The following is a 27,770-nucleotide window of genomic DNA, read 5'->3' as shown; positions in this document are numbered from 1 at the left end:
AATGTCTCAGACCTGAACTGCGGTTTCCAACACCAGCACCGGGCATGGCACACTCCACTGCATACAGTGATGTGAGGGCTCCCTCAGCCCTGGACGCCCCATCACTGCCGCACAAGCACACCATGCTGGGACCGCAGGCTCTTTTCCCTCCTTGTTGCCAGAGTAAATTAACTGCTGCTGGTGAAAATTTAGCTCAACCCGCTCTGGGCACTTGGAAGAAAAGAGAGTGGATAATATGGTTACCAGCAAACGCGGCGGGTGCTTTCAAGAGGAAGGGATGAACACAGAGGGGTTGTCTTCCACCGCCCATGCTACCAAAAATGTGAAAATAAGGCGACAGCCATACTTTAAGGTATCCAAGTCCTCAAGCAGAGCACAACCTCTTCTGCCCTTAGACGAGGGCCCTCAGTGAACAAGCTGGAGCTTTCAGGAGCATCACCCATGTACCACGTCAGTAAACACAAGCAAAGTCCATGCTGAAGACAAGGATAGCGTGGGGGCAGGGAAAGGTGCTCGGGAACCTGGTGTAGCTCAGCCTCGCCAGCTGCCACTGCAAGACCCTGAGAGACTCCTGAACGCCTCTGCACTTGCGGGGGGCAAAGACTGACCCCAAGGCTCCACGACGGACTCGAGGGAACCACGGAGCTTCTCGGCTTATGACTTTTGTTGTTATTTGGAATCACAGTCGCTACAAGATACCTTAAACAGGGGGCTATATTTCTAGAAAAAAATGAAAGATATTAATGGACTGATCCTTTGAATGAATCATCTTTTTGAGGGGAAGCTCTAGAAACCAGCGGTCTGTATAGGTTGGCAGATTCTTTTTCAGAGCATAGTAGGCAATCTGGCACTGGAGGAACGAGATACAGGTTAGGGGGACACAGTAAAAAAAAAAAAAAACCAAAAAAACCCATCTGCATTGAAACCCTGTTATATTTTGGAAAGTATCCAAGCTCACTAAAAGCAATTTCATGCCAGAGTTGGCTTGTTCTCTCTAACCCGTTTTCCTTCCTCCTTTCGCCCCAATCCGATGTCTAACCCCTTTCCCCAAATAGTAAGATATACATTTCCATGTATCTCTGTTATCAATATAGTATTTGATGTGTTTTCACATTTATTTCCAAGCATATTTACTTAAAGGAGAGAGGAATAGTATCACTGGATTATAATATCACAGCCTGCACGCTCTTACAAGAGACACAACAAGTTCACAGAATAGGGAGGGAGGCCTCCCCAGCACGTACACAGTGACACAGGCAGCGAGGGCAACACATCACCACATACACTGGGAGGAGAACATCAGCCCGACTGACTCACAGCACCACAGGGCACGACACGAGACGGGGGTGATGCCACAGACAGCACAGACATGGAACCGTATGTGCTGGGGTTAAACTTACAGGCACGGAAAGTGGTGGAGCAATCATGAACAGAGACAGAAGAAAGTGGGAAGGCTCTCTCAAGGGTGTCCACGTTACCACGCACACGGCCTGACATGCACGAGCAGTCACGCTCAGAACGTCCGCAATCAAAACAACATGCCCGTCTCATTCTCTTGTAGATGGACATCTTGGCTATAACCATGGGGTTGGATGGGACGAGAGGAAGAGCGGTAGTTAATGGCAAGGTCACACACAGCAAGGCAGCTGGAAGGGAGCTGAAGGGATTGAACACAGGTCTTAGTTCACGTTAACAGTCTTGACCCAGAAAAAAAAATGCAGAGAGAACTGTTGGTAACACTTTGGTTGTACGTTGGAAAAAGCAGAGAAAACAGCCATCGCCTGTAGAGTCCCCCAAGGCTGTCGCACATTAGTTTTCTACCCTGGGTGAAGCGGGTGACCACGGGCAAGGACACGGCTGATGACAACCGGGTTGCTGGGTGAGAAGCAGCACACACTGGAGACAGCAAAAATGTAACCAACATTTTTTCCCCTGGCACAATTAATACAGGAGGACAAAATATACACACAGCCAATCGATCAATTGCTTATTGCGTACAATAAATGGCTTTTGCAAGATGCAAAAATATCTAGTACGTAGGCTTTCTAATTTCCATCCATTTCTGGGCATTAGGCAGAGGCTGGGACAAGCTTTCATCCAATTAGATATGAAACGATTACGTGTTAGTATAGAATCTGAGGATGCCTCTGCTGAACTTCCCCAGAGTGAGTTTACAGGATGCCTACAGGAATTCAAATTTAGTCTTGACAGAGCAAATACCCAAATCTGTCCATATAAGAAGTGCAGCTCCTCAAGGCTAACACTGCCTATTTGACATTAAAGGCAGTTCACAAATAAGGAATCACCCAAAGCATATGAGATGTTCGTCTGTTGCAATGCATTGAGCTACTCATGGCTGTATTTTCTGCTTGAAGCCGAGAGAATCTGAAAATCGCATCTGCTCTTCTCTCCCCCTCCCAAAAAAAAAAATTCAGAAAGTTATCGGGCTATTGGTTAACCATATTTTTTTCTTATATAGAAAATATCGGCCAAAAATAGATGAAAAATTACAAAACATGAAATGAGAGAATAGATCCCACATAAAATATCTTACTAAGATTTGCGCGAGGCACTGATAGCTCCTCTCAAGCTAATATCATAGGTTCTGCACTGCCTGGGAATCCAACTTGGGTGCTAACGTACAGAAGTTGCTGGACATCACTGTAATAGTTCTCAAGGCCCTGCACCTTCACCCTTCAAGCCAATTTATGTTTCAGTACAAGAGAAGCTGTTTGTACCTCATTGTGACGCTACAGCAGGCAAACATCTTGGTTTATCCTTAGCATGAACCTGCCTGCTCCTTTCGCAAGATGGGAGAAGAATTCATGTTTATTCCAAGCATCACAGCCAAACAGTCAGCTGAACTGGAGAGGTGTTATTCCCTGTGCCCACACCTTCCCTCGTGAAAATCATTTTTCCCCCATTGTTTTTTTTCTTAGTGGAGAAATGGTTGCACTCTTAGTTTAAAATATGGCTAGTGGTTTTGAATGTTACAGTCACCAGGAAGAGGGGTTTAAATCTCTCCAATGGGTCAAGTCCTGTTCTAAGACCTTTATGACGTGCCATACAGTCTATTGGTCAAGCAGGGGTAACATTATGGTTGTGAGGAACAGGCACTGGGGCAGATGAATGAGAGATCCCTCCAGCAGCAACTCCATTCCCGTAATCCTGGCTCACACTTTTAGCGACATGTTCTTTTAGCATCCTAGCTAGTCAGTTGTTCAGATCATCATCATGCAGCCCCAGCCCTGTTCACTGCGTGGGACATCATTCCTCAGCTTAGCTTTTATGAAAAAAAGAAAAAAGAAAAAGTTCCACTATAGCATTTGAATCAGAAGAATTTAGAAGGCATGGTGGGATTGCCCAGACACCCCAAACAGCAGTTGTCGAAGTCGAGAAAGGCAAAACAGTCTTCAGTTGAAGACATGAAAATAAAGTTATTTTAAATGCATCCAGATCTGGTGTACAACTCGCAGACCACTTGCTTGTTTTTTTTCCTTCTTAGTTCTTTTACTGGAAATATTGACTTGTTATTTATACAGAGGAGGGAAACGAAGATGATTTTTTGTTTTGCTGTAGATAAATTGTTTTGAAAAAACTTTAATCAAATGCTGTAGCAGAAGAGAAGCCCATCAAACTCTGAAATGCTATGCTTCTCATTAGCAACAGTGCCTGGTTTTCGTTTCCATACTGCCATTTTGGGTTCACATACAATAACAGACTCTGACACATTGATAGGGAAAGCAAGTTCTTACATATATACCCTTTAAGGACAAGGGGAGGGAGGATGGGGGCGGAATAACTTTCAAAATGATTTTGTCAGAGGTAAGCCCATCATAATGGGTGATTGAAACCTCCTACTTGATAAGGGTTCAGGAGGAAACACAACTTCAAACCAGTGCCTCTCAGGGACTGTTTGCAATTGTTATTGTTGGCTCTTCCGGAGACCATGCATTGTTCTAAAATTTCATAGTGTTAGCATGCAGGAACAAGCTGAAATTGGTAATCAAAGCAGCAAAAAAACCATTTGCTATAAGAAGATTAAATGTTAATTGTAAGCACTCACATTCCAAAGCAGTATATGCATAAAAAAGAAGACATGCTCTTTCTCTCCATTCCTTCCCAGTCATCAGTTTTACAGTCACACCAAATCCAAAAGAGAAATCTCAGAAGACAAACAAGCACTACCACAAAAAGGAAAAAAAACAAAAAAAAATCAGCAAGAATGATGGATGAGAGGCTCAAAGACAGGACAGAAACAGTTAAAAATGATTGAGCCCCACACACTGACAAACCTTTGTGAATTACTACAATGTCTAGCCCAAGGTGCCACCAACTGCGAGGTTGGCTCCTTGCTTTACATCTGGAATAGTCCATTTTCACTGACCCCCTATCGGGTGTCTTCACCTACATACTTCTGGGTCCGCTTTCTTAAAAGGTAAGGCCCATTCTGACCTCCCATCTGGTGGTTGCGATCTGTCAGGCTTCAAGGATGTGTGTCCCAGCCAGGAAGAGCCTTCCTCTGGGCCATTTTGTGAGTCAGGAACAAGCTCTTTAACTAAAAATGGGTGAGGATTTGCCTCTCTGGTGGTAGCTGTTCCAGGAGAAGTGGATACTCTGTGTGTAAAATTATACTCTCAAGTTGTAAAATAAAATTATATCAAAATTAAGTCGTGGACCTCCGACTTCGGAAAATACCATCCCTCATCCCCCTCGACGCTCTCTGCTTCCTAATCCTTCAGTTTCGTTTCAGTGAATTGTGGATAGCCAGAACCACCGGTATTTTATTTCCACGTCTCCATGATTGTTTCCTTTTCTAGAGCTGATGTAGGTTCGAAGGTTAATTTCAGATATCAGAGTGCCGCTTAAAACTCCCAAGGTTAGGTTTCAAGGAGCAATTTTGAAAGTTTCAGTATTTATTTAAAACAGAAGTAAGTTTCCTATCTACTCCCTGGCCACATGAAGTACCCTCTCTCCTCTGGTGTTTGCTGATTTTCTTTTCTATGGAGTCACTCAATGACTTCCTCAATCTCAATCCTCAGAAAGGGAGTTTTCCCCAGGCGCTCAATGGTAATACTAAGTAGATCTGTGAGGACATCTAGTGGCTCTGTGTGGAAGAGCAGCTAGTTAACAGATCACCTGAACTAGCTGGGAGAGGACGCTGTGTGCCTCTTAAGAATTGAAACGTGCAGTGTCATTTCAATTCAATGGCTTCTCCCAATGCACAGCAGAAGTTTAGGAAAGAGCGGAGATTAAGGCGAGAGAGGTTCTAGAACATGGTCCTAGAGTGGTCAAAAGTGGCAACTTGCAAGCACATCGGCTCTGCAGCCGCGGTCCGCAGAGAAGGACCCCTTCACAGCACCAGCTGGCTGGGTCTCCTTAAAGCCCTGCTGTAGCTTCCTGAGACAGGGAACAGACGAGAGTGTGTCTCTCAGCGGTGTTAATGCTGCAGCTACTTGTCATTCCATCTTAGTACTCTTGGAACTTTACGCTCAATTAATTGCCCCCACTGGCCAACTTAACTCGGAGAAGGCAGAAACAGAAGCCTCTGCAGACTCAGTTTTCTCCTTGGCCCACATCATCAGGTTCTTGTTCTTGGACTGGCGCCACAGATGCAAAGAGCTTATGCAGTTGCCAAGACCCTGGGTCTCACCTTTCTCCTCCAAGAACTCTGCCCTAGAAGTTTTACAGTTTGAGGAAAAGCTTTTATGTGCTTGCCTTCCCCACGACGAAGTGGATATTCATCCAATGTTTCCATTATGACTTCCTAGTGCTATTTGTAGAGACAAAATAAAAGCGTTTCCCTCATGGACTTCATCAAAGCCATTTACTGGAAGACTGAGAACTGGAAGATTTCTCAGACGTACTCTTGGACAACTTTTCTTATATATTCAAAGGTCTCAATCATGAGAAAGAAAACCTGTAGAGAAGGGGCTGCTGTCGATGTAGCTTAGTTACTGCTCTTTCCTTGTGTCAAACTGACAAAGGGTTGTCAAGTTCAGGTTCTCTGCTGGTTAGCCCTTCGGAGCCAAGCCTGGAATGGAGGAGGGAGCTGGACTCTATCCTGCTCTCGGCTCCATCTGCCTCCTGCACCAGCAACCAAACTGTCAGCCAGTTTCCAACTGTAGAATCTTAATTTCCAGGGTGGGATGGAAGCGGCAGGAAAAGCAGTGCTGAACTGAAAAGCTCAGGTGACATTTCCCAACTGCTGGGGAAAAAATATTTTAGGTTTCAAATGGAGCAATTCAAGACAAGACTGGGGCAGAAGAAAAAAAAAACCCTGCCATTCAATTCACAGACACTTGTCAGATTGCAACTTCCTGTTTAAAATCAACCCAATGAAGGAAGGCTTATTTCCAAGCCTTGACTCTGGAGCTGCTCTTCATATTCTCGGCAGCAACAAAATTTTAAGTTAAAATATCCATGGAAGAAAAAGTCCACCGAGGTGAATGGTGAAGGCATTTGTTTGATGGGACAGTGGGAATCCAAGAGCGTTCTTTCAGGTCCTATAAATGGGGAATGATGTCTTCACTTAGCAAAATTCCTCTGATTAGCTTCTGGAGGAAGGAGAAAGACCTTTCAGGTGGTTTTCCAAGAACGGAAAGAAGGGAAAGAAAAAGCTGGTTAATGTCAGCAGCAGAGAGCACACCGAACTAGCTGACCCTCCCTCAATACCATATTGTGGCTGGAGAAGACAGAGGAATTTGGCACGAGAGTTGTTTGTTGATTGACATCACGGTTTCCCTCCAGTTCTGAAAGATCATTAGATACAGTAGGCAGCTCTGCAGGTAGGAAAGCGGTTCATGCCCTGAAGTCATTTTTCAAGGTGTTCTGCAGATAAAGGGAGCCATGGAGTCAATTTGGGCAGAATTTTGCTCTGAACCGAAGAAGGTCATTGTTTTGTTTTGTTGGTACGTTGAGCATTCCGTACCCTCCAACTGTGAAGACTAGCCCAAACCAGATGACCAACTTGCCTCTTCTTCTGCAAAGGAGCAGGAGAGGACCAGGTGCGGAGACATCTCCTGCAAACTCCAGGGCCGCTAGACTGGTCTACAGCTTGGGTCTCTCGTAGGTGAGTAAAGACGGATGCTCATTGCTGGTGCCGCTGAAAGCAGCACTGCTCTAAGTCACACACAGAAATACTGGCCTGCGAGCTCCTCGTCAATGGCCACATCTTGCTGGGAGAGACGGTCCTATTCCTGGAGTAATTCAGGGGCTCAGAGACTTGTATTTACTCATTCTGGCTTCTACATAGCTCATTAATGAAATGGAGTGTTCTCTTCAAGCCATCTTTCTCTTCCTTAAACAAGTAAATGGATCCTGCAAGATGCCTGACACCCACAGAGGAACTAGGTATGTCCTAGCGGGTATTACCGAGGGAGAAATTTCATTTTAAAGCAAGGTGCTTCATAGACTACAGGAAATAATTACCACTGTAGAACTTACTCGTCTCCAGTAAGGCAATTTAGATACTTACAGTCCCAAAGCTGGGTGTCCAATTAATTCTCTCTCAAGCGCTTTCTCGTATAGAGAGGCACATATGGTGTAATAAATACATCACTCTCTCTATAAAATATCTCTACGCTTATATATAAAAATGTACATTTTTACATATAAAGTACTGGTACATATCATATATATCACAACGTGGGAATATATATGTAGCATATGTGTTTCCGTCAGGAGAGGGATTCAAGCTTAATAGCAGAGGAGACCAAGTATAATTTATCAAAGGCAAGCATGACAATGAACCCCAATTGACGAAGCATCTAGAGCTAGTGGTAATTACCTCAGCTGACTCAGTGTCCCCTAAAGGTCCTGAGACAAGGCCTTCAAGAGAAACACTGTTGTTAAGGTCTTATTTTCAAGTGGAAAAATAAGACAGCGCCAGAAGCTGACAAGAGGCTGGCGGGGGTTGGGTGGGGGGGAGGGTGGATGAACAGAGAGGGGTTCCCTGCTCGCAGGGTTCTCCAGCTCCAGGCTACTCTGCAGACCGAGTTGGGGTATGATGTCACTGCTACATGCAACATAAATACCAAAAGAAAAAAGAAACTGCAACTGCACAGAAAATAAAAGAAGTTTCTCTTCTAGAGAAAGACAGGGGGAACTGGATTCCGGGCTGCTGGGAACCCGTTTTACTCACAATATATCACTACCAGTGTGCAGTTAAAATAGAGTAGGGGCAGTATTCCAAGGCAGCAAAGAGAAAGAAAATAAATCACAAATATGTCAATGATTAAAAGTTAAAGAAAATTCCTTCAAACACAGCAATTTAGACATGACTTGTCCCCTAGGAGTCCACCTTTTGGCAAATATTTAGAGGCTGGGGGAGAAAATGTAAATCATTAGACTGGGTTTGTTATACAGAAAAAAGAAAATAGGTAAATAGTAGATTCTGAGAACTTGCTCCTTGGCCAGACAGCTGAGTTTGACACTCTTCCTTGATGGAGAACTATGAAGAAATGGGAAAAAATGCAAAAGTTAAACTATACTACCAGAGAATTTCCAAAAATGGGGTGTGCACACTTGACATTTCTCCAGATAGTATGACGCGAGATGTTTAAGGCTGTTGAATGAAGGTGAATGGGGAGGTTGGGGGCTGGGTGGAGGGTTATTTGGAAAGGGAAAAGCCAGGTTGGGAGGGGAGGGTTAGAAAACTGTAGATAAAGACCACTGATGTCCTCAGCTCTGCCCTCCCGGAAACTTATCATTCCAGGGTGAATTATTAATACCTGGCCTAACAGGTTTGGGCAGCTGACTATGGGTCAGCTGCCCTCTCCAACTTAGGGCACCAGGCAACGTGCATTCAAAGGCAGGAACCCCCCTGCCCCGCATTATTAATAATTCTAGCTCTACTTCTAACAAAAGTTTCTTTGCAAACAAAATCTATCTTCACCAATTTCCTAACCTGCCTGGTATGCCCTAGGACGTTCATGTTTAATCATTCGTTTTATTCGAACCACAATTTACACATACACATCCGCAACCCACCCTCTGTAACACAGGCTATGACCTTTTAATGAGGAAGAATGATATTTGGACAATTCTGATTGGTATCAAACATTAACCTCACAGCCGAGGGCGTCTATGAGACAAGGAGCCCACGGAGGGGAGAGGGGTGCAGAGGGAGAGATCAAGGCCCTGTCACACTGGCTTGGCTTTGCAGGGACAGTCCTTTTGTAGCAATCTGTGCTGCGCAGGATGGGAGATCATTCGATTCACTAGCTGAACCAACGTTAAAGGTAATGAGGAGAGCAGAATTATTTCAAACAATTACGTGCCTCTCTCTCCAGGACGAAGTTAAAGTCAGCTGCCGTTTGTTTGCCTGGAACCAAGATGGAAAAATATCCTAGAGGCCAAATCCTCATTTCTAGGGACTTAAAAATCAGTCTGCTGGGTTCTACTATAGATAGTGCCCTGTGAGGAACATTCCAGCATCAGAGCAGGAGTCAGAGATGCTCACTCTTCCTCCTGCCATTTCCACTCATGCCTCCCTAGAGCCTGTTCTCTGTCCAGTCACCAGGGAGACCCTTTAAAATAAGAACTGATGATGTCATTAACTTGTTTAAACTCTTCCAATGGCTGTATTTATCGTAACACCAAAACCCCGTTTCTTCCCATGGCCCCTGCCTGCCTTTTTGACCTCGTCTCCTACCACCCTCTCCCCAATCCCACCAGCCCCACTGGCCTTCCTGCCTTACCTCAAACACCACTAACTTATCCCTACCTTTGCCCTTGCTCTTCTGTCTACCTGGACTGAGTCTCAGCTTCAGTGTCACCTCTCAAAGGAGGTCTTCCAGACCTCTCTAGCTAAAGCAGCAACCCTACCAGGTCCCTCACACCCTCAGGCAGTCTCCTCTCTCTTCAGAGCACTTGTCTCTGTCTGAAGGCATTTAATTATTGCTGTGATCATTGCTTGCCTCCATTCACTAGAGTGAAGGCTTCGGGAGGGCAGGGCCTATCTCGTTCACTGCTCCATCCCTAGCACCCAGAATAGCGCCTTGCACAAAGAAGGCACTCGAACACATGCGAATGACTGATCGCCACGTGAAAGTAGCCTTGTCATTTCACTGATAGCCCCACGGGGCCAGGTTCTCCGGCAAGTATCTGGTCAAGGGTCATGGGCCTCAATACTCTCCTACACTCCCCAACCCTCTCCACTACAAGTGTTTTCTGACATGGGTTCATCCTCTTGCATTTGTTACTCTCTCATGTACTTCTGCCTTGGGATGTTGTGTTCCTTCTGATGGGAGTGAGCTGGGTGATGTCAAGGGTCATGGGCCTCAATACTCTCCTACACTCCCCAACCCTCTCCACTACAAGTGTTTTCTGACATGGGTTCATCCTCTTGCATTTGTTACTCTCTCTCATGTACTTCTGCCTTGGGATGTTGTGTTCCTTCTGATGGGAGTGAGCTGGGTGATGCCTGGTCAGCTGAGCTGTGTTTCTGTGTTTACAGATAACTGAGCTGGGCCGGGAGCACTGCCTGGTGAGAAGGGTCTTTTGAGTTACGGAGTTTGGGGGATTGGTTGGGGAGTGAGTTTGTTCTGTGCCTTTATAGGCCCTTGGACGCTCTTCCTGGTAGGTTGTCGGAACTGGAGAGTTCTTAGGCCCCAAGAAGTTAGAGGTTCCTGTCCTGACGTATGGATACTCATTCTGGTGAGGTGTCAGAGCTGGGTGGAGGGGGCCATGTGTGTTAAGTCAGTGGAGAAGGGGGAGCAGAACAGTGGACCTAAGCTGCCCCAAGCTTGGGAACCAGCCCAAGAAGATTTCTACAGAGACTGCTCTAGACCAAGAGTGCTTCTCTGGGTATCTGCCCATGAGGCTGAGGGCCTCCTCCATGCTCCAGCAGAGTGGTGTTTATGTCTCACCGATTTTGTATTTCCTGTGCTCCCCTTTACGGCTTCTGTGAAAGAACCTCTTGCTCTGGTCAGCGTACCTCAGGAATGGTGCTCTTCTGTCTGGTGTGTGCTTGAGAAAAGTATTTTATGGGGTGACCCTTTATAGTTGGGTTCTTACTCATCAGACCCAATTTCACCCACCTTGACCTTCTTCTCTCTTAGAAAAAAGACGAGGGCACGGCACCAAGAGAAGCCTTCGGGTGAGCCTGAACCCCTGTCTGTTGGATCTGTGTGACCCTCAGCCATCTCATCCTCCCACGAAACTTGGAGCCTCAGTTTCCTCTTTTTGTAAAATGGGATTAATAACACCACCTGCCAGATACGCAGGGTTATGGGGAGGAACAACAAAAATAATGATCATAAAGAGCTCTGGAAACATTAAATCACCATGGGAAGGAAGGCATCACTATCGTTGTTTTCTCCAGGGCTGTGAACAAATTCTATTAGGCAATGCAACAGAACGACTGCAAACCCCACTTTAAGCCCCAGTTTTTCGAGAGCTCACCATCCACCATTCCTGATTTACCATATCTTTCTCAAGAAGTCCCAGTGGCAAGCTGCTTTGTAAGGAGTCTGAGACGATACGTCAGGAGCTATCAAGCCCAATCTAGTCTACCCCAAAGAGCAATGGTGTTTGAGGCTGGTCACCGGGGCAATGGCAAATAAAGCCCATTGGTGATGACCAAGTTCCTTCCTTGGGCCAGTCTGAGGGTATCACAATTGAAAACTCTGGCCTTTGGTACCCAAACTGGCAGGAATCCCAAATGCAAAGAGAGTCAGCTCCCATTTGGGAGACCGAATCCTCAGACCCAGTTTCCCGTCAGCCCTAGCACGGCCATCTTTACACTTGACAGCCTCCCATCCACCGGAAATCACTATGCAAAACCACTCCCTCCTCCAGGGCCTTGGCTGCCCTCCTTCTCATACACTGCGTTTGCTCTGTTTGACTGGACACATCTACCTAGGCATCCCTTCAGAGTCAAGAAGTGGGGATTAGGCATGAGGCTCACGCCGAGGTGTTGATGGTGGTGATTTTCCATCCTCTGCTCTGATCAAGTGAGGACAGGTATTAATTTCATGTCTCTTTAAACTGCAGGGTGAAACATAAACGTATTCAAGAACGCGCTTGATGTTTAGTGTTTCTTTAAAAGGAAAAGGAGAAGGGAAATGAATTTGGGGAAAAAAGGAAGGAAAGAGGGAGGGAAGGGGGAAAGAAACACTACTTACGCCGTTTGCAGCCACATTTTTTTATTCTTTTGGGATCCGTGATGTCATCATGACAGGCCTTGCAGTAAAAAAATGCCCTGGAGGAAAAGAATGGAAAAACTGACACGATTCATAATCCACCCAAGTGAAATGAGGACCACATTTCCTCCACCATGGTGCCAAATTAATGAAACACGCCAGCACTAATTTCCTTTAATCTTCTGAAAGGTTTAGACATTTACAGACGGAAATGTTTGTTGCGAGACCATTTATTTCAAACATAGGATTCTGCGATTTGAGTTAGTGCTTCTCTTCATAAACTTTTATTTGAAAAGGAGCTGGGAGAGAGATTGCTGACGTGACACACCACATCTGCTCGCTCCTCTTTCATTTTGGAGAACAGCTCTAAATGCTGCTCGTCAGAACACATGGGCAGCCAGCTCTGGGCCCTTGGCGGGAAGTTAAATACATCTTCGACATCCTCACGGTCTGGTCAAATAGGTATTAAAGGGGCACAAGGGTGACATTCCTCAGTCAAATAAAAATATTAGCCTACTCACTTGGAAAGCACCTTCTCTTGTCAGCCAGAGCGAGAGAGGTTGAGGAGGAAGGTGGAAAGGGAAAGTCAAAGGGGCCCTCTGTCAAATTCCTTCTGGGGTATCATAGCCCGTATTTACTCCCAAACTGGCTGGACTCACTCCCATACCATCCAGGCCTGAGAACACATCATCACTGAAGGTTTTCTTCTTACTAAGGAGCACAGCTCATGTGACCCTTTGGATGGGGTGGGCAGAGGGTATTATAGGATTGGGCTGGATAGAAGGAGACCCAGAGGAAGTAACCAACAAGAAAATCCTCTCCTGTGACTCAAATGTTAATATATGATTACAAGGTCTGTTGGCCGTGTCGGAGATATTCTGGATGAGACAAAACAAGGTCATTGGAGCACTATTTATTTATTTATTTATTTATTTTCGGCTGTGTTGGGTCTTCGTTTCTGTGCGAGGGCTTTCTCTAGTTGTGGCGAGCGGGGGCCGCTCTTCATCGCGGTGCGTGGGCCTCTCACTGTCGCGGCCTCTCTTGTTGTGGAGCACAGGCTCCAGACGCGCAGGCTCAGTGGTTGTGGTGCACGGGCCTAGTTGCTCCGTGGCATGTGGGACCTTCCCAGACCAGGACTCGAACCCGTGTCCCCTGCACTGGCAGGCAGATTCTCAACCACTGCGCCACCAGGGAAGCCCCGGAGCACTATTTAAAATGCACAGGAATAGGGACTTCCCTGGTGGCACAGTGGTTAAGAATCTGCCTGCCAGTGCAGGGGACACAGGTTCGATCCCTGGTCCGGGAAGATCCCTCATGCCGTGGAGCAACTAAGCCCGTGTGCCACAACTACTGAGCCTGTGCTCTAGAGCCCATGCTCTACAACAGGAGAAGCCACCGCAATGAGAAGCCCGCGCACCACAATGAAGAGTAGATCCCGCTCGCTGCAACTAGAGAAAGCCCGCGCCCAGCAACGAAGACCCAATGCAGCCAAAAATAAATAAATAAATACGTTAATTAATTAATTAAAAATAAAATGCACAGGAATAAATGGAACAAAATAAAATGCACAGGGCCTAGAAGAATCGCACTGGGGGCCTATGTCCTTTCAAAACTGGGGGATACTGTGATAAAATTCATTGGAACAGCCCTCTGGATAAGGGCATTAACAAAATCCTTGGCTCACCACCTTCACCATTCCCAACATGCAACTGAAGGCCAGGGATAAACATAGTCTTTCCTTGACCTGGGCTATAAAGAAATAAACACAATTCTTGACCGTTTTATTCTTGGTTCCTTTTTGGAACCAAGAGGACTTCACTTATGTGAAGTGAAGTCACAGGACTTCACTTATGGCTGGCACTGGTTGGGAACCAACATTAAGACTCTGCGATCTGGGAGAGGTCTTGCAGACCTTGCAGTCAAAGTCCCTGGGACTCACCGTCCTTCCTCATCTGTAAATCGAGGAGGTTGTTGTGACCTGCCCAAAGTCATTCTGTCTGGACCTTGGCCGACTCCAGGACTTCTAAATCCAAGCCCAAAGTTCTTCCCACCCTATCAGCTCATCCACTACTTAAATGCCAGTTCTTATCCATCTTGCAAAAAAGGAAAGGTAGCTGACTGTCTGAGTGACAATGTGGCTAAGAACGCAATCAGTGATGACCTGCCCTGAAAGGGGAAGGACAGGAAAGGAGGAAGTGATTTTGCTTCCACTTCCTTTGGCCATTTTCTCCCCCATTTGATGCTACACATAATAATAATTGTAACAAAAATAACAGCTAGCATTTATAGAGCACAGATTATAGGCCAGGAGCTGTTCTAAGCATTTTATAAGCATTAACATATTTGATCCTCGAACAATCCTTTGAAGGAGATACTATTATCTCTGTTTTACAGATAAGGAGACTGAAGCACAGAGAGGGTAAGTGGCCTGCCCAAGGGCACACAGCTAGGAGTGGCAGAGCCAGGATTCAAATCCACACAGTCTAGTGCCAGAGTCCAAGGTCTTAACACATCTTTACTAAAGAGATAGTGAGAGGATGATGAGTCTGAAGAGACTATTGAAAAGACAAAGTATGATTACTTCATGAATTAAAGCTGGATTCTGAAAGTGAAATATTCGAAGGGCCAGACAGGTAAAGTTAATGAGTGGTGACCTAGAGACACCACCCCCGGCCCCCCAGCTGAAGGGAGCAGAGTGCCTAAGCTCCAGCTGATTTTTGCCAGGTGGTACTTCTCTGCAGGCACCATTCTCTTCCCCATGCATCTCTGCCTCTCACGCTCACCTGGCAAAGCCCCGCCCTACTGCACACCGGCACCCAAGCAGCTGAGCATTGCTGGGGAAAGGACATGCCTCTCTGCTGACTGATCTCACTTGAAATCCATGGCTGTGGATTCTGGGGGCCTTTTCACACTCTTCGGGATACCCCCCCACCCCCCGTACCTTCTCCTCCCATGTCAATCCTCTCTACCCTCCTCACCGCTCGCTCTCCTCCCACCCCTTCTCCAAACAGCTGGTGACCTGGCCCCATGCAGCATCAAGACCATAACTGCATCCTGCAAGGCTGGCCTTTAGGATCTCCTTGTCCTCGGGTTCTCCTGTTGTTTGGCCAATGGGAGGGGACAGCAGGAGACTGGAGGGTGGTCGTGAAATGGTAGTAGTGCCATTTCCCTACTGAAGGACACGGCTCCCGCCAGGCAGCCTTTCCTTCACTACAATCTCTCTCTCCGGGTTCTGACAGCCCTCCTTCCCCTTGAGTCTGCAGATCCAGGGCTGAGAGTGGCTGCCCTCTGTTGCTAGCTCTGGGGTGCTTTGCCATCCCTTGTTCGTTTCCCTTAACTCTCTGCCCACAGCTTTATATGGCTCCTTCATAAAACTCTCCTCCCTTTTCCCATTTAAGTGTGTCATCTGTTTCTCGCCAGGACCCTCACTGATACAGCACCCAAATTTCCATCTCCAGCCCTCACCTTTTCCCAGAATGCCAGAATCTCAGGTCCCGCTGGCTCTATGACATCTCCATGTGCATGTTTAGTACGTACTGCCTGCTTATCCTAGTCCAGATAGAATTCTTGATTTCCTACCACCTCAAACTTGCTCTTTCCCCAGTCTTCCCCATCTCAGTAAGATGGGGCCGCCATCCCCCCAACTGCATAAGCTCCAAATCTAGGCTCCATTTTCAATTTCTCTTCTTCCCCTCACTTCTTACATCCAGTTCATCAGTGGGTCCTACAGACTATCTAAAATATATCCTGAATTGCTCTTACTTCTCTCCACCTCCACTCACCAATCTAGCACAAGCTATCATGTCCCACCTGAACTAGTCCGTGAGTCTGTTGGCCTCCTCTCCCACCCTACTACATCCTATCCTCTACCACGCAGATGGAAACACCTCTTAATAACACAGATCAGACTACATCACCCCCAGCTGAAAACCACCCATGACTCCATTTTATACTAATACAACCTCTGTAAGAAGTCCTATGGAAACGAGCTCCTGCCTTTCCCTCTAACCTCATCTAGCCCACTTTCTTCCCCTAGGTTCCCTGAACATGACAAAATTGTTCCCACCGTGTCTCCTCTTCCCTTCTGATCCCTGTGTGATGGATTCTTTGCCCATCACCTCCATCTCTGCTCAAATCTTTCTCCCTCAGAGCAGCCGTCACTTACCTCCAATCTAAACCAGTGGCAGCTGCATTAATTCTTTGCACCACGAATAAACAAAACTGCAGTTCTCTCCCCCACAGAACGTGAGCCCATGAGAGCAGCATCTTCTCCCCACTGTTCACCACTGCTTCCCTGGCACCTAATACACAGTGGTCTCAGAAGTGAGTGACCTACACACATTTGATAAATGAAGGGAGTATGAGAACGCTTGGAGGCTTTCACTCCTCTTTTCCTAAAACACTGCATCTGAAAGTTTCTCTGAGCTACAATCCATTAACTTTTTCCGTTGCCTTTTTGCAGCAGAGGGTGAAAACTCAATACTAGATCATCATAATCTACTTTTCCATTTTTACAAAACCTGTTTAGTTTCCTTCAAACCTCCGATGTCCTTTCTGTGGTTTCCCGCAGTCTTCATCTATTCGAAATCCCCTAACTGACAGCATTTGCTCTTGACACATCACACACCATGGAAAATTACAGGCTGGTGTTGAGGCTGATTGTGTCAGCATGTATTTGTGAATACCATAAAGCACTGAAATGAGACATACTGCACTCCCTAATATAGGAGGTAATTTGTTTTTTGGACTGCCTGGTATTTGTGACATTCATTAGTGAGAGATGCAACAGGAAATAGAATTACACAAATGGGAGCTTCATATTATATTTGCTATCTGGGAGGTACATGTGATCGATGGTGCCGCTGTGCTCCCAGCCCCCATACGTGGTGCTGAGATGCTGTTTCCAGCTTTTGTGCCTCGTGGTTTGGACGGGGGCACAACCTTCTCTCCCAGAAGACCTGGAGGGGCTTCAGTCTCATTTACCCTCACTTTCCTCTCTCAGGTGACCCCAGTTTCAGGGGTACTCCTGGAAAAGGTGAGGATCCAGGAACTAGACGAGGAGGTTTTCCTCTTCCACACCTGAATAACGGCAATCCTTTCCCAATTTCCAGAAGTAAATTTAAATCATTAGATTCCTCCATCTCAAGGATTTTTTTTTTGCTTCTGCACCCCATTTTGTCCTAAAAGCTTCTATAACTAGTATGGCTAGTTTGTAAGAGTGGGTGAAGAAGAAAATAAGTGTCAGTTATCAAATCTCACAGGTCTGTACTCAGCGTGGCAGGCTCACCTCTTGGCAAATAAATAATTAAGAACATAAGCTCTGGAACGGGACTTCCTGGTTTTAAATCCTGACTTTACACTAGTAGTGTAGCTTTGGGCGGGTTAGTTAACCAACCTGTGCCTCAGTTTCCTCGCATGTAAACGGGACTAGTAATGGTACCTGTCTGAGGTTGTCGAGAGGATTAAATGAGTTCATCAACACCTGGTACCTGGTTCGTAGAACAGTGCAGGCGCACACTGAACTCTGCGTAAGAATTTGCTAGTATTATTAAGTGTGGTCGAAAACGTGGGTTTTAGAAAAAGAAAGACCAGCTCTAATTGGGCTCTGCCACTTGCTTACATGCTGCATGGCCTTGAACAAATCATTTGCCTCAATTTCACAGATGAGGAAACCAAAGCCTGAAGAGCTTTAGAAGACCTACCTCACCAGGTTATTCTGAGGAGTAGCATTAAAGAACACAGATCACCTAGCACAGGCCTGGCTTTGAGGAGGAGCTCACGGAATGAAGACAATAGGCTTATACAAAAATGATAGATCTTGACAATTCATCATTTATTTAAAAGATTTTATGTAACGTTGTTGAGCTGAGTGACCTGTCTGACCATCTGAGTCACATTTTCTACTAGTAAGTTTTCCTAGTTCGCAGGCTAGAATCAAAAAACCCTATGACTTCCTGGGCTGCTTTAAACAAGTTTGAGGATAATAATAAGAGTGTCATGAAACACTGAGGCCAGTTTGAGGATACTAATAAGAGTGTCATGAAACACTGAGGCCACTGAAATCCTGGGCTGTACCTACAGAGGCTTAAGAAGTGAACCTGACAACTTCAGCCACTTACCTAGAAGGCCACCAATAAAAATACAGCCGGTTTAGTATTTCATCTGAAATTAATCCAAACCTTTTGAGATTCCATGTGGCACTTAAAGTAGAAAACGGTTAATTCTCGAGTAAATCTGCCTGGATACTATTAAGTAAAAAGCACTAGACAAGGGGCCGGTTATCCTGTGTTGTGTTGTTCTGGGTCATCAAGAACCAGGTTGATCACTTAGGCTCCCTGGGACTCACTTTCCTCCCATTGAAAATGGAAGAGCAGGTATCTAGGGCCTCCTAGGTCTAAAATGTTATTATTCTAATTCAAAGGTGTGGAGCTGACTGTGTGAAGAGGAATCCATGGAAGCATTTGAAAGCACAGTCTCTTCTTCCTAAGATTCAGCACCCTCTGATGCCCATAGACATGTTAAGAAGCTTTGGGGTTAGGGCCCGGTACACACTGAAAGCATATCTCAGTGGATGGAGATACATAGGTCTGAGCCAAAAAGGAAGGCAAGTGAAAATAAACTCTTACCTTTTAACTTCTTTGGCATCGCTTGCGATGAAAAATCCTAAAGTACCTTCTTGGATCTTAAGGTGGTTTCCAGGATTAATTAATATACTGCTCAGTGAACAAAAACAAACAAAGAAGACATAGCTGTGAGGTCGTGTTCTGAAGAAGAAAACCTTGAAGGCTACACCGTACTGTTAACTTTATAGGGGGCCCACTAGTCTAATGCTTTCCCCAAAGATTTTGTCTACAGCCTGACATCCACTGTCCCACACATTTAATTGGATAACGCCATCATAAAGGTCTGCTGCCCAGTTCCCAGGTTGGCATACTCCCAGTTGCAGATATCAAAGCAAATCCATGTTTTAGGGTCAGGTTTGTACAATGGGATTGCCATGCGCTTCTGATTTGAAGCAAAGTTCCTAATAATATATCCTTTTGGAAACTGCTGTTGACAGTCAATGTTGAGTGTTATTGGTCTAATAGAGCTACGGCTACACTAATTTTCCATTAGATGACAGAGCATTAATGGGACCCCTATATGCATACAGAAACATACAAATATGCACAACACATACTACTGCGGGGAATGGTACGGGACACCTGTAACCAATGCAGAAGCCAGCAGAACATCTGCATGACACTGACAAGGACATGGAAGTGGATTCCATGCGCAGCCTAGGTAGAAAGAATTGGACCTACCCTAGCGATGAGAAAGAAAAATGCCAGCAGTTGGAAATACTTAATGATTCCAGTCTGCTGTTTACAAAGATGTATGGGAGTGTTTGATTAAGGTATGTGTCTAGTATATCCTCACTGGGGCCAACTGTAATTAGAAAACGAATGCAAATTATCCCTAAAAAAACTTCCCCTGTGGGGAAGTATGAACCTAAATATACCCTGTCCTATTTCAAAGTGGTATAAATAGATTAGCTGACCAAGCTGTGTTTGGACTGACAGAAGAGATAAATGTATCCTAATCTAATAAATGGATGAAACAAGCAAGTTTAATTGTCTTCAGATCAAAAGCAGAATACAGGGCTATCTTACACAGAGACTGAGATGAGGCTTTGGGCTTAATGGACACGGAATTGAGGCATTGTAAATAAATGCAGCACCAGATACGACAGAGGTACTCTTTGATCTGAAAAGCTGGTGTTTAAGGTAATAGATGTTTGGAATCAGGCTAAAGGAAGTCCTCAACTGTCTAAAACAATCAAAACAGAGAATGGTATTTAACGTGTAATCTTTTACTGCTGGTAAAACCATTACCAAAAAGTGCCGTGGCCAACAGAGTGATGTGTCTGTAGCAAGACAGGAAGGACGCAGAGGAACCTTTGTTCTGCTCGGAGAACTCACAGCAGATCATTACTGCAAAATGTCTGTGGTCACAAGAAGTTCCATCATTACCCATAACAAGACCTGACAGGGGGAAACCAATCCTGTGACATCGTTGTGATTAACACTAAATAATAGCAAGAGTCCATGAAGATTTGAGTATTCTGCCCTAGAACCACAGACAACGGTGAGATTCCCCGCCAGTCAGGAAGCAGCAGGCCATGCTAACAGCACAGCTTGCGATGGGCAGAAGGTCCATACGGGCACCTCCAAATCACCCCTGCAACACCTCTTCACCTTGGTTTAAGAGCCCTCTGACTTTTCAGGATCATGGGAGGAAAAGGGTCAGAGTTTTTTCACAGTTTAGATGGATTTCAAATCCAAGTAAGTGGAATGTTGTAGAAAGGCAGGATGCTGGATTTTGCACTTTCCTACCCCCTTGCCTGCATGGCAGTTCTTCTGTGCCCTGGTTCTGCAATCAGAAATTAAGTCCAAATGCCAGCCCTGCCATTCAGTAGCTGTCTGACTTTGGGCAAGGTACTGAATCTTCCTAGAACTCGATTACCTCACCTATGAGATGGAGATGAAGATAAGCACAGTCTTTTTTCAGAGGATTAAGGGAGATGATGCACAGAAAGCTCAATGCATATTAGTGATTATTTTTATTATTTATTATTGCAAAAAAATGCCCCCCAAATGCCCCAATTATCACTTTAGCTGGCCCCATGGAATGGAACACAGGACTACTTATCAAAATACCCTGTCTATAATGAGATAAAAAATTACAGGGTGAAGAACTATACACTCCAGAATAATATACAGGGACATACATGAAAAGTTCTGTGTTCTTCTGGAGTTTAAAGGAACTAATACCTTAAAGTTGGATAAGCCTACATTTTGATGTGTATTCATATAAGGGTGTAAAAAAAGCTTCTGAGTGAAAAAGAATCCTATCATGATTTTAACAATGCAATTCAAAAGAGGAAATTTGACACTCATCAATGTCTCGGTGACATATATGCGCAAAACAAGCCTCGCACAGAACCCTGTTTCCCTTTTTTACATCATACGCTTCATTAATTGCACTCCAGTGATCAAGCCCATTGTGTCATGGTTCCCATCAATGGAAAGTTTCTTTTCACTTCCTTTGTTCTTTAGCAACAGTGAATAAGAACTGGCACACAGTGAGAATTCGGGACTGTCATTCCGGAGATGGCAGGTTGCGATAATTTATTACAGTCTTCAAGCCTTGCTTTAGTCACGTTAGTGTGGTGGAGGGGAAAGACTCTGGGCACTGATGTAGAGCGGATTTGTGTTCAAATCTCAGTTCTGCTGCCGTTAAGGGAGCAGGTGCCTGTGTCGGGCAGCCGAGCTCAGGTCCTGGCCTTGGGCATGTACCTGCCGATAAACCTCACTCTCCTCGTCTGTAGAATGGGGTGAGTAATCACTAGCTTCAAGTGTCACTAAGAGCAGTAAAGTACATGCTATGTGCAGAGTGAGGGCCACGTAGTAGGCTCTTAACACGTGGTCACTATTACTAGTAAGCCAGGTAATTACAACAACTAAACAAGAGACAGATGATCTCTCACAGCATCACAGCTCTCATGTTGTCTTTGGTGCTAATAAACTACCTAGGAGGCATCCCAGTGGCATCGAAAGACCTCTGTATCGACCGCGGTATCTGAAACATTTTATCTCCACGCCACATCTGGAGATGGGCTCATCTGGACTGCCTATTGGTTGCACAGTGGAGTATCTCTCTGTTCTTTAAACCTCATGGCTGATTGTTAAGGTACCGAAAGCACCTCCAAAGACATCAGTGACCGTGGGGTTTCAGGATGCCCTCTAGTTCTCTTCTGGACATGGGGGAGAGGCTTTACGTCATCTCTATGTGATGATGTGAGGCTGAATCATTTGCAGTATACCTGAAAGACTGAGGTCAGCTCTCGAGAACAATGAAGGAAAGACATCTAGATGCATAAGGAAGCTCATTGTGCTGGATCCCACTCACAGATTTAAGGGTTTGGTAAAGAAGCAGGTGCCCCTGATTTCAGGGGACCTTTGCATATAATACTTCCTGTGGAAGGGTACTAAGTTTCAAAGTCTCTCTGAGGAAATATGTTACTCTTTTTGCTATTTTAGACATTGAGTCTTCTATCCACATTCCAAATCTAGAAAGTTTAAATAGAGTAAGTCCTCCTCTCTTTCAAAATATAAAAAGATAAGGATCCTAGACAGAAGTAACTTTTTTTCCTGCCAAATGCCTGCTACCCTTAGAATATGTTATTGACCTTCTAATGGGAATATGTAAATCTTGCCAAAGATCTTTGATCTCAAAAGACTATCCAATGTTAAGTTTGTTTGGCTCCTACGGCTGCCAAAAGTCTCCCTCCTTGTGCCTCACTTTAAATCAGGCTTTTGCTCCAATTTTGTCTAATTCACTAGCTTATCAGAGATAAACTTCAAGATGTGTCATGTGAAGAATCAAGATAATCTCTAAGAAAAAAGTCCATATATCAATTAGCAGAATTCCAATGGGGACATCTTCTTGGCAGGGGTGGACTTTCTCTCAGTTCGAGGAACTATAAATTATCCTCTTTCTTTTATGACCTTGTTAATTTCAACTGACAACATTCAGTAACAGCTGGAGGCAAAGGGCTGGTGTGGTCCCTTCCCCAAGGATTCTTGCTCTCTCTCTCTCTCCTTTTATCCTTTGCTCTCAAACTAGTTATGTATCTAGACTTATTCTTTGGCCCCTTATCCACTCTATGAAACAAAGATGTATTTTCTGTAGGGAACCCATAGTTAAGTAAAAAAGTGAAAAACATAATCCTATTTTATTTACTTTTGTAAACAAGTTTCTCATAGTAGCCAGTTTAGAGCCCTGAATGCAATAGGCACATTTCAACTATCTGTTGAACAAATGAAAACCACAAGCAGTGGTCTCAGTTCCAAAAGTGTCTTCTTTCCCGCTCTAATAAAGAGAAACGTAGTCACAGCTGTTCTTTCAAAGAGCCAGCTGCAGCTCTTACCAGTCGGGCCTATCAAAGGAGTGACCGCACCTCTTCTAGGGGGTTGGCAAATGAGCTAAGAATCTCCCAGGTGCATTAAGTATAAATACGTAAATATACAGAGATATACACGGCATGTCACCTGGGGAGTTGGAACAATTGATTTCAATATTGAAAACACCACTCACTTAGAAACTGAAATATCAGTTCCTAAACATGAAATACATTCACATGAAACTGCTAGCAGGGCTCAGTCTAACAGGGAAACATCCTGTCGGGTTCCTCTGGGAAGGGAGCTCCAGCTCACAAGCTGCAACTCATTTCATGGTGTCTCTCTTGCCGAACGTTGCTCAGGTTGGAGATTTGGGGCTTGATGGGGCAAAATGATTTATTCCCTTTCTCCACCACTTATGCATAACAACTGGGAAACAGCTAGTTATCCCTTCTTCAATCATCATAAACTTTACTTGTTTGCTGTTTCTGGAGACAACCAAGAATCAGTAATTCAACGGAAACAGATATTTTTTTAAAGGGAACTTTTATCCATTATGGATAAATATGACAGGTGCATATTTCTCTCCTCCCCACCCCCCAATTTTGATAGGTGTAGCGTACCATTCCCTGAGCAATTACAAAAATATCACTCACATGAGAAGATAATTTGTACTTGATAACATGGTAATTATATCTGTGTCTAGCAAGCTAATGGGACTTCATTAACTAGAACAAGAAGATAAGAACCATCTAGAACTTCAGCTCATGCTGTGCCCAGATGAATCATGCCACTGGGAAGTGGCCTTTCTGACCGCACAAGGTCACTGATGATTGCTATTGCGTGGGACTCTGTTTGACCCAATTGGGCCCTGCAGTTTATGGGCTGCGCTAGGGCACAGCCTACAGAAACCCCAAAGCTCAAATCTTATTACCTTTCTGACACTTTTCATTTCATTACTTCTATGCTTTAAAATATATTCTGCTGGAGTCCCACACAACTAGACACATGCACTTTTCTTACAGAAGATATGTAAGAGCACAGTGTGTAGTCTATGCTTCAATATATTTGAGCCCAATTCACTGACACAGAGACAGCATAATAAAGATTGCTCCCAGTTGGTCACACTCAAATGACTGCCACTGTGGTCTGCCAATGACAGGGGCAAGGACTTGTTTAGCCTGAATCCATCTCAATCATTTTAGAAATGGCATTTTTAAATCTATTTTGCACATAAGGAAAAGAGTAGCCACATGGGATGGGGAAGAGAGTTCATTTGGGAAGGACCATGCTGGATATTTGGTTCTGGGAGCAAGCCATGTCACTTTCTGATACGCTTCAGGACAAGTCATGCCTACATCACATGCCTTCACCACAAGATAAAAGCACTCAAAGACCAAAAGCCAACAGCAGAGGTGCAACCACTGTGGACCTTTGAAGATGCAAAGTGTTGCAGTAACTTCTCGCAGTTGGATCATATCAATAATACCAAACTGACAGGAAGCCACCTCTACTCGAGAAAATCACAGGAGAATCTGACTTCGTAAAGAGTTCCAGACAAATACACACACACACACACACACACAATTACAAACACAAACACATGACAGTGATTACAATCACAGAGCAAAACAACTCTAGAGAGGATGAACGAGTAGGAATCTCAATAGTATGTTTTCGACAGTACTGTCTTCGAGAAAACGACATTGGAAATATTAACCCAAAAAGTTGAAAAAAAATCTATCGATGAGGATTTGGTCATGCTTCATGCAACATAAAACAGCAGCAAAACAGGGTGAGGTCACATGGTGAAAGTTGAGATACTTCATATTAAGAAATATGCCCAAACACACTGGGAAGAAAGCAAGCCATGGTGAGTTCATCTCAATAAACAGTACTCATTCGGTAAATCAAATGTGATGATCTGGAGATGCAGTAGCAGTGTTCTAAGTCTGTACTGAGTACTGGCCCAGAGAGAAAGTACGCCAAATGTTATCATCAAAGTTAGCATAAGGAAAAAGAGTTAAGTGTAAGGGCTTGGTCTCTGTTTTGTGGATAAAAGGACACAAATTCGGCTCTACACACTGGAAACCCGACACAGGGCAGAGGAGGTCACTGGGAACGTGGATGTGGTATGCAGACAAATGGTACCAAGACACATCAGGACAGGACAGAAACAGACACCAAGGGCTGGAGAGAAGCGTCCTCCTTTGTCAACTCTAATAGCATTTGTTCCCATCGGTGGTGCCGTGACTGAAAACAGGACTGGGCCTCTGTTTTTGTGTAGGTTTCCTGCAAAGAAGTTAGTGCGCCATCCAAAAGGATCAACAAATCAAACAAGAAAAGCAATATGCTACTTTCAATTTTTATGGACTCTGGCTGGAGAGAGGTTTGTATATAAAAATACATATATATACATATATATGTATCTACTAGACAAGGGAATGAGATTATATATACATATACACATATATGTATAATCTCTGTCTTCCTGAATTCTTGGCAAAGGGTTAGTCCTGTGGTTAGACGTGAAGACGGAGGGTGGAAGTTGGGAGGAAAGTTAACGAAGAGAGCATACCGCTTTCGGCTTCTGCAAAACGACAAGAAAAGAATTGAAAATCAAACAATTGGATAATAAATTGACTGACACCAGAAGGATAGAAGGAATAAAACCTTTGTTTCAAATTATCTGAAGGATGTGTGTGAAAACAAGGTTTTTCAACAAAGCATGGAAACAGTATCATGGGATAACAGCAACAGAGGAGGCAGTTCACACAGGTCGGAGGCACGGGGTGGGCGTGGAAAAGAGAAGCAGGGTTCTCCGAATTTTCACACCCGATCGCTTAGGAAATGGGAGAGGAAGGGAAATGGGACATTTTTAAATGAAAAACAAAATCAAAACTATTATCTCAGGAAGGTCAGAAACTCAGTTCTTTTTAACACGGATATTGTGTGTGAGTCCTGTGTTTTCTCGGAGGCCCGATCCACATTCCCTCCAGCACACCTTTCTCCAAAAGAACCAATGTGCTTCCACACTGAGACCAAGCCACGTTTGAGGATTAAAGCTGGCAGCTGCACACAGAAAGCCAAAACCAAGCCAAACAAGTTCTTTCCTCCCTTTTCTGAAAAAGGAAATTTGAAAAAACTATCTGTATGTATAAATCCGGCTTCGTTGAAAACATCTCAGATTGGCGAATTAATGGGAACGTCCATCGAAGAAAAGATTGTGTCTTCAGAGAAAGCTCTGAGTTATTTTTCTTAGAATGGTGACAGTGGATTCACACCGAACCATGAACAGCCTTTCTCTCTCCCTCCTCGTGACCAAAAGGTGGCAGGTGGAAGACGGCTGGTCAAGGTTCAGGGTGCAGTCCCCTGCCATGAAATCATTCCAGCATGGTGGAGAAGCGCTATTCAGAATCACTTGCATCGTGACTTTTTTTTTTTTTTTAAGAGATGCACAGAAGTGATAAAAAGAGAACACTGAATTACACAAAGATTTACTGACTTGGCAACATGAAGAATATCATTTGCAGAAACCCAGGATACACATTTCCCCTACACAGGTACAGGTGTGTATTGGCAACAACATGGGCAAGCCACAATCCCAGAAACATCCACCTTATCTGTTGAACGGCAAAGAGCCAAGGACTCTTGGGTTTTTTGCAAATACTATTTTTCACTTTGCCACCACAGAGAAGGAAAATGTGTATCTGTGTAAATAGCTGTTAACGGCTACAACCATGGTCTACCATGTGGCCACCAAATCTACCATTGTGTCTTCCTTTTGGTTGATTTGGAGTTTCAGAATAGTTTAACATGGGATCAGATTGACGTTGTGAGCAATCTGATCTGGTGGTTGAGGTAACAGAGAACATTGGAATGACTGGCTTCCAATCCAGCGTTTGTTTGGTGTTTTGTTGGTCATAGAGACAAGGACTGCACGTTTGGGGCCTTATTGAGTCATTCACCAGGATAATGAAAACTCCTTAAATGATGATAGCAGGAACCTTCTAGTCTTGCCCTGCACTCTGCTCAGTTATTAAGGCGTATGTTGGAGGGTATCTGCGCCCTTCCCTTGGGCACCTAAAGGAAGACTTTTTAGCATAGCTAGGAAAAAAGCACGGTTGTCCTTTCAGAGGACCCAAGCCTGAGCATTTCTCAGTGAGCTCTCTTCCAAAACTATTGATAAGAACTGGGGAGCCACAATCATCTCTCTTATGTCTGTAATGCATACAGTACTCCGACCAAATTCCTTGTTGATGCAACGCTTCCTTCTTTCAGCGCAAACTCATATATTGACTGGGGTGTTATCTATTTCGACCAGACCCAGTCCCTCATCAGTCTGATTTGCACATAATTAAGCGCAAAATAAATAAAGAGGGCTCCTGCCTCCAAGCCCTGCTCTCCTGGCTAATTTACATGTAGCTGATATTCATGCCACATGGATTTCAGTTGCACCGGGAGAGAAACATATGGTACACAATAGGCTGCTTGTAATTGGCTACCAAGAGAGCTGGAAACTCCCATCACGACTCTGCCCCATGCCTGCTATGAAGGAGGCCAGAGTCCACCTGCTTTTTGATCACAGCAGTAAAAATGGGTTTAAGGACAGGGTCTGTCCCTGGTTTTATACTTAGTGGGTGAAAAGTGTAACTTGGCATGATGGGTTAGAGATCTGGAT

The 27,770-nt window shown here is 44.7% G+C and overlaps 1 protein-coding gene across 9 annotated transcripts in view; it reads right to left on the bottom strand.

Moving 5' to 3' along the window:
- Nucleotides 1-27,770, bottom strand: part of KCNMA1 (potassium calcium-activated channel subfamily M alpha 1) — a 736,798-nt gene that overhangs the window by 120,780 nt on the left and 588,248 nt on the right. For 6 of the 9 annotated variants that reach the window (XM_073793411.1, XM_073793407.1, XM_033841925.2 and 3 more), the window contains exons 17-18: nt 18,773-18,859; nt 12,129-12,205 (exon numbers count right to left, since the gene is read on the bottom strand). In XM_073793411.1, coding sequence (XP_073649512.1) covers nt 12,129-12,205; nt 18,773-18,859 — 164 coding nt within the window. Of the gene's footprint in view, nt 1-1,400; nt 1,575-12,128; nt 12,206-18,772; nt 18,860-27,770 lie in introns of all 9 variants that reach the window. The other 3 variants (XM_073793410.1, XM_033841924.2, XM_073793406.1) reach the window with 1 other exon arrangement.

The sequence above is a fragment of the Tursiops truncatus genome, chromosome 16 (assembly GCF_011762595.2).
Source record: "Tursiops truncatus isolate mTurTru1 chromosome 16, mTurTru1.mat.Y, whole genome shotgun sequence".
Classification (NCBI taxonomy): Eukaryota; Metazoa; Chordata; class Mammalia; order Artiodactyla; family Delphinidae; genus Tursiops; species Tursiops truncatus.
This window is presented reverse-complemented; position numbering and strand designations above follow the sequence as displayed.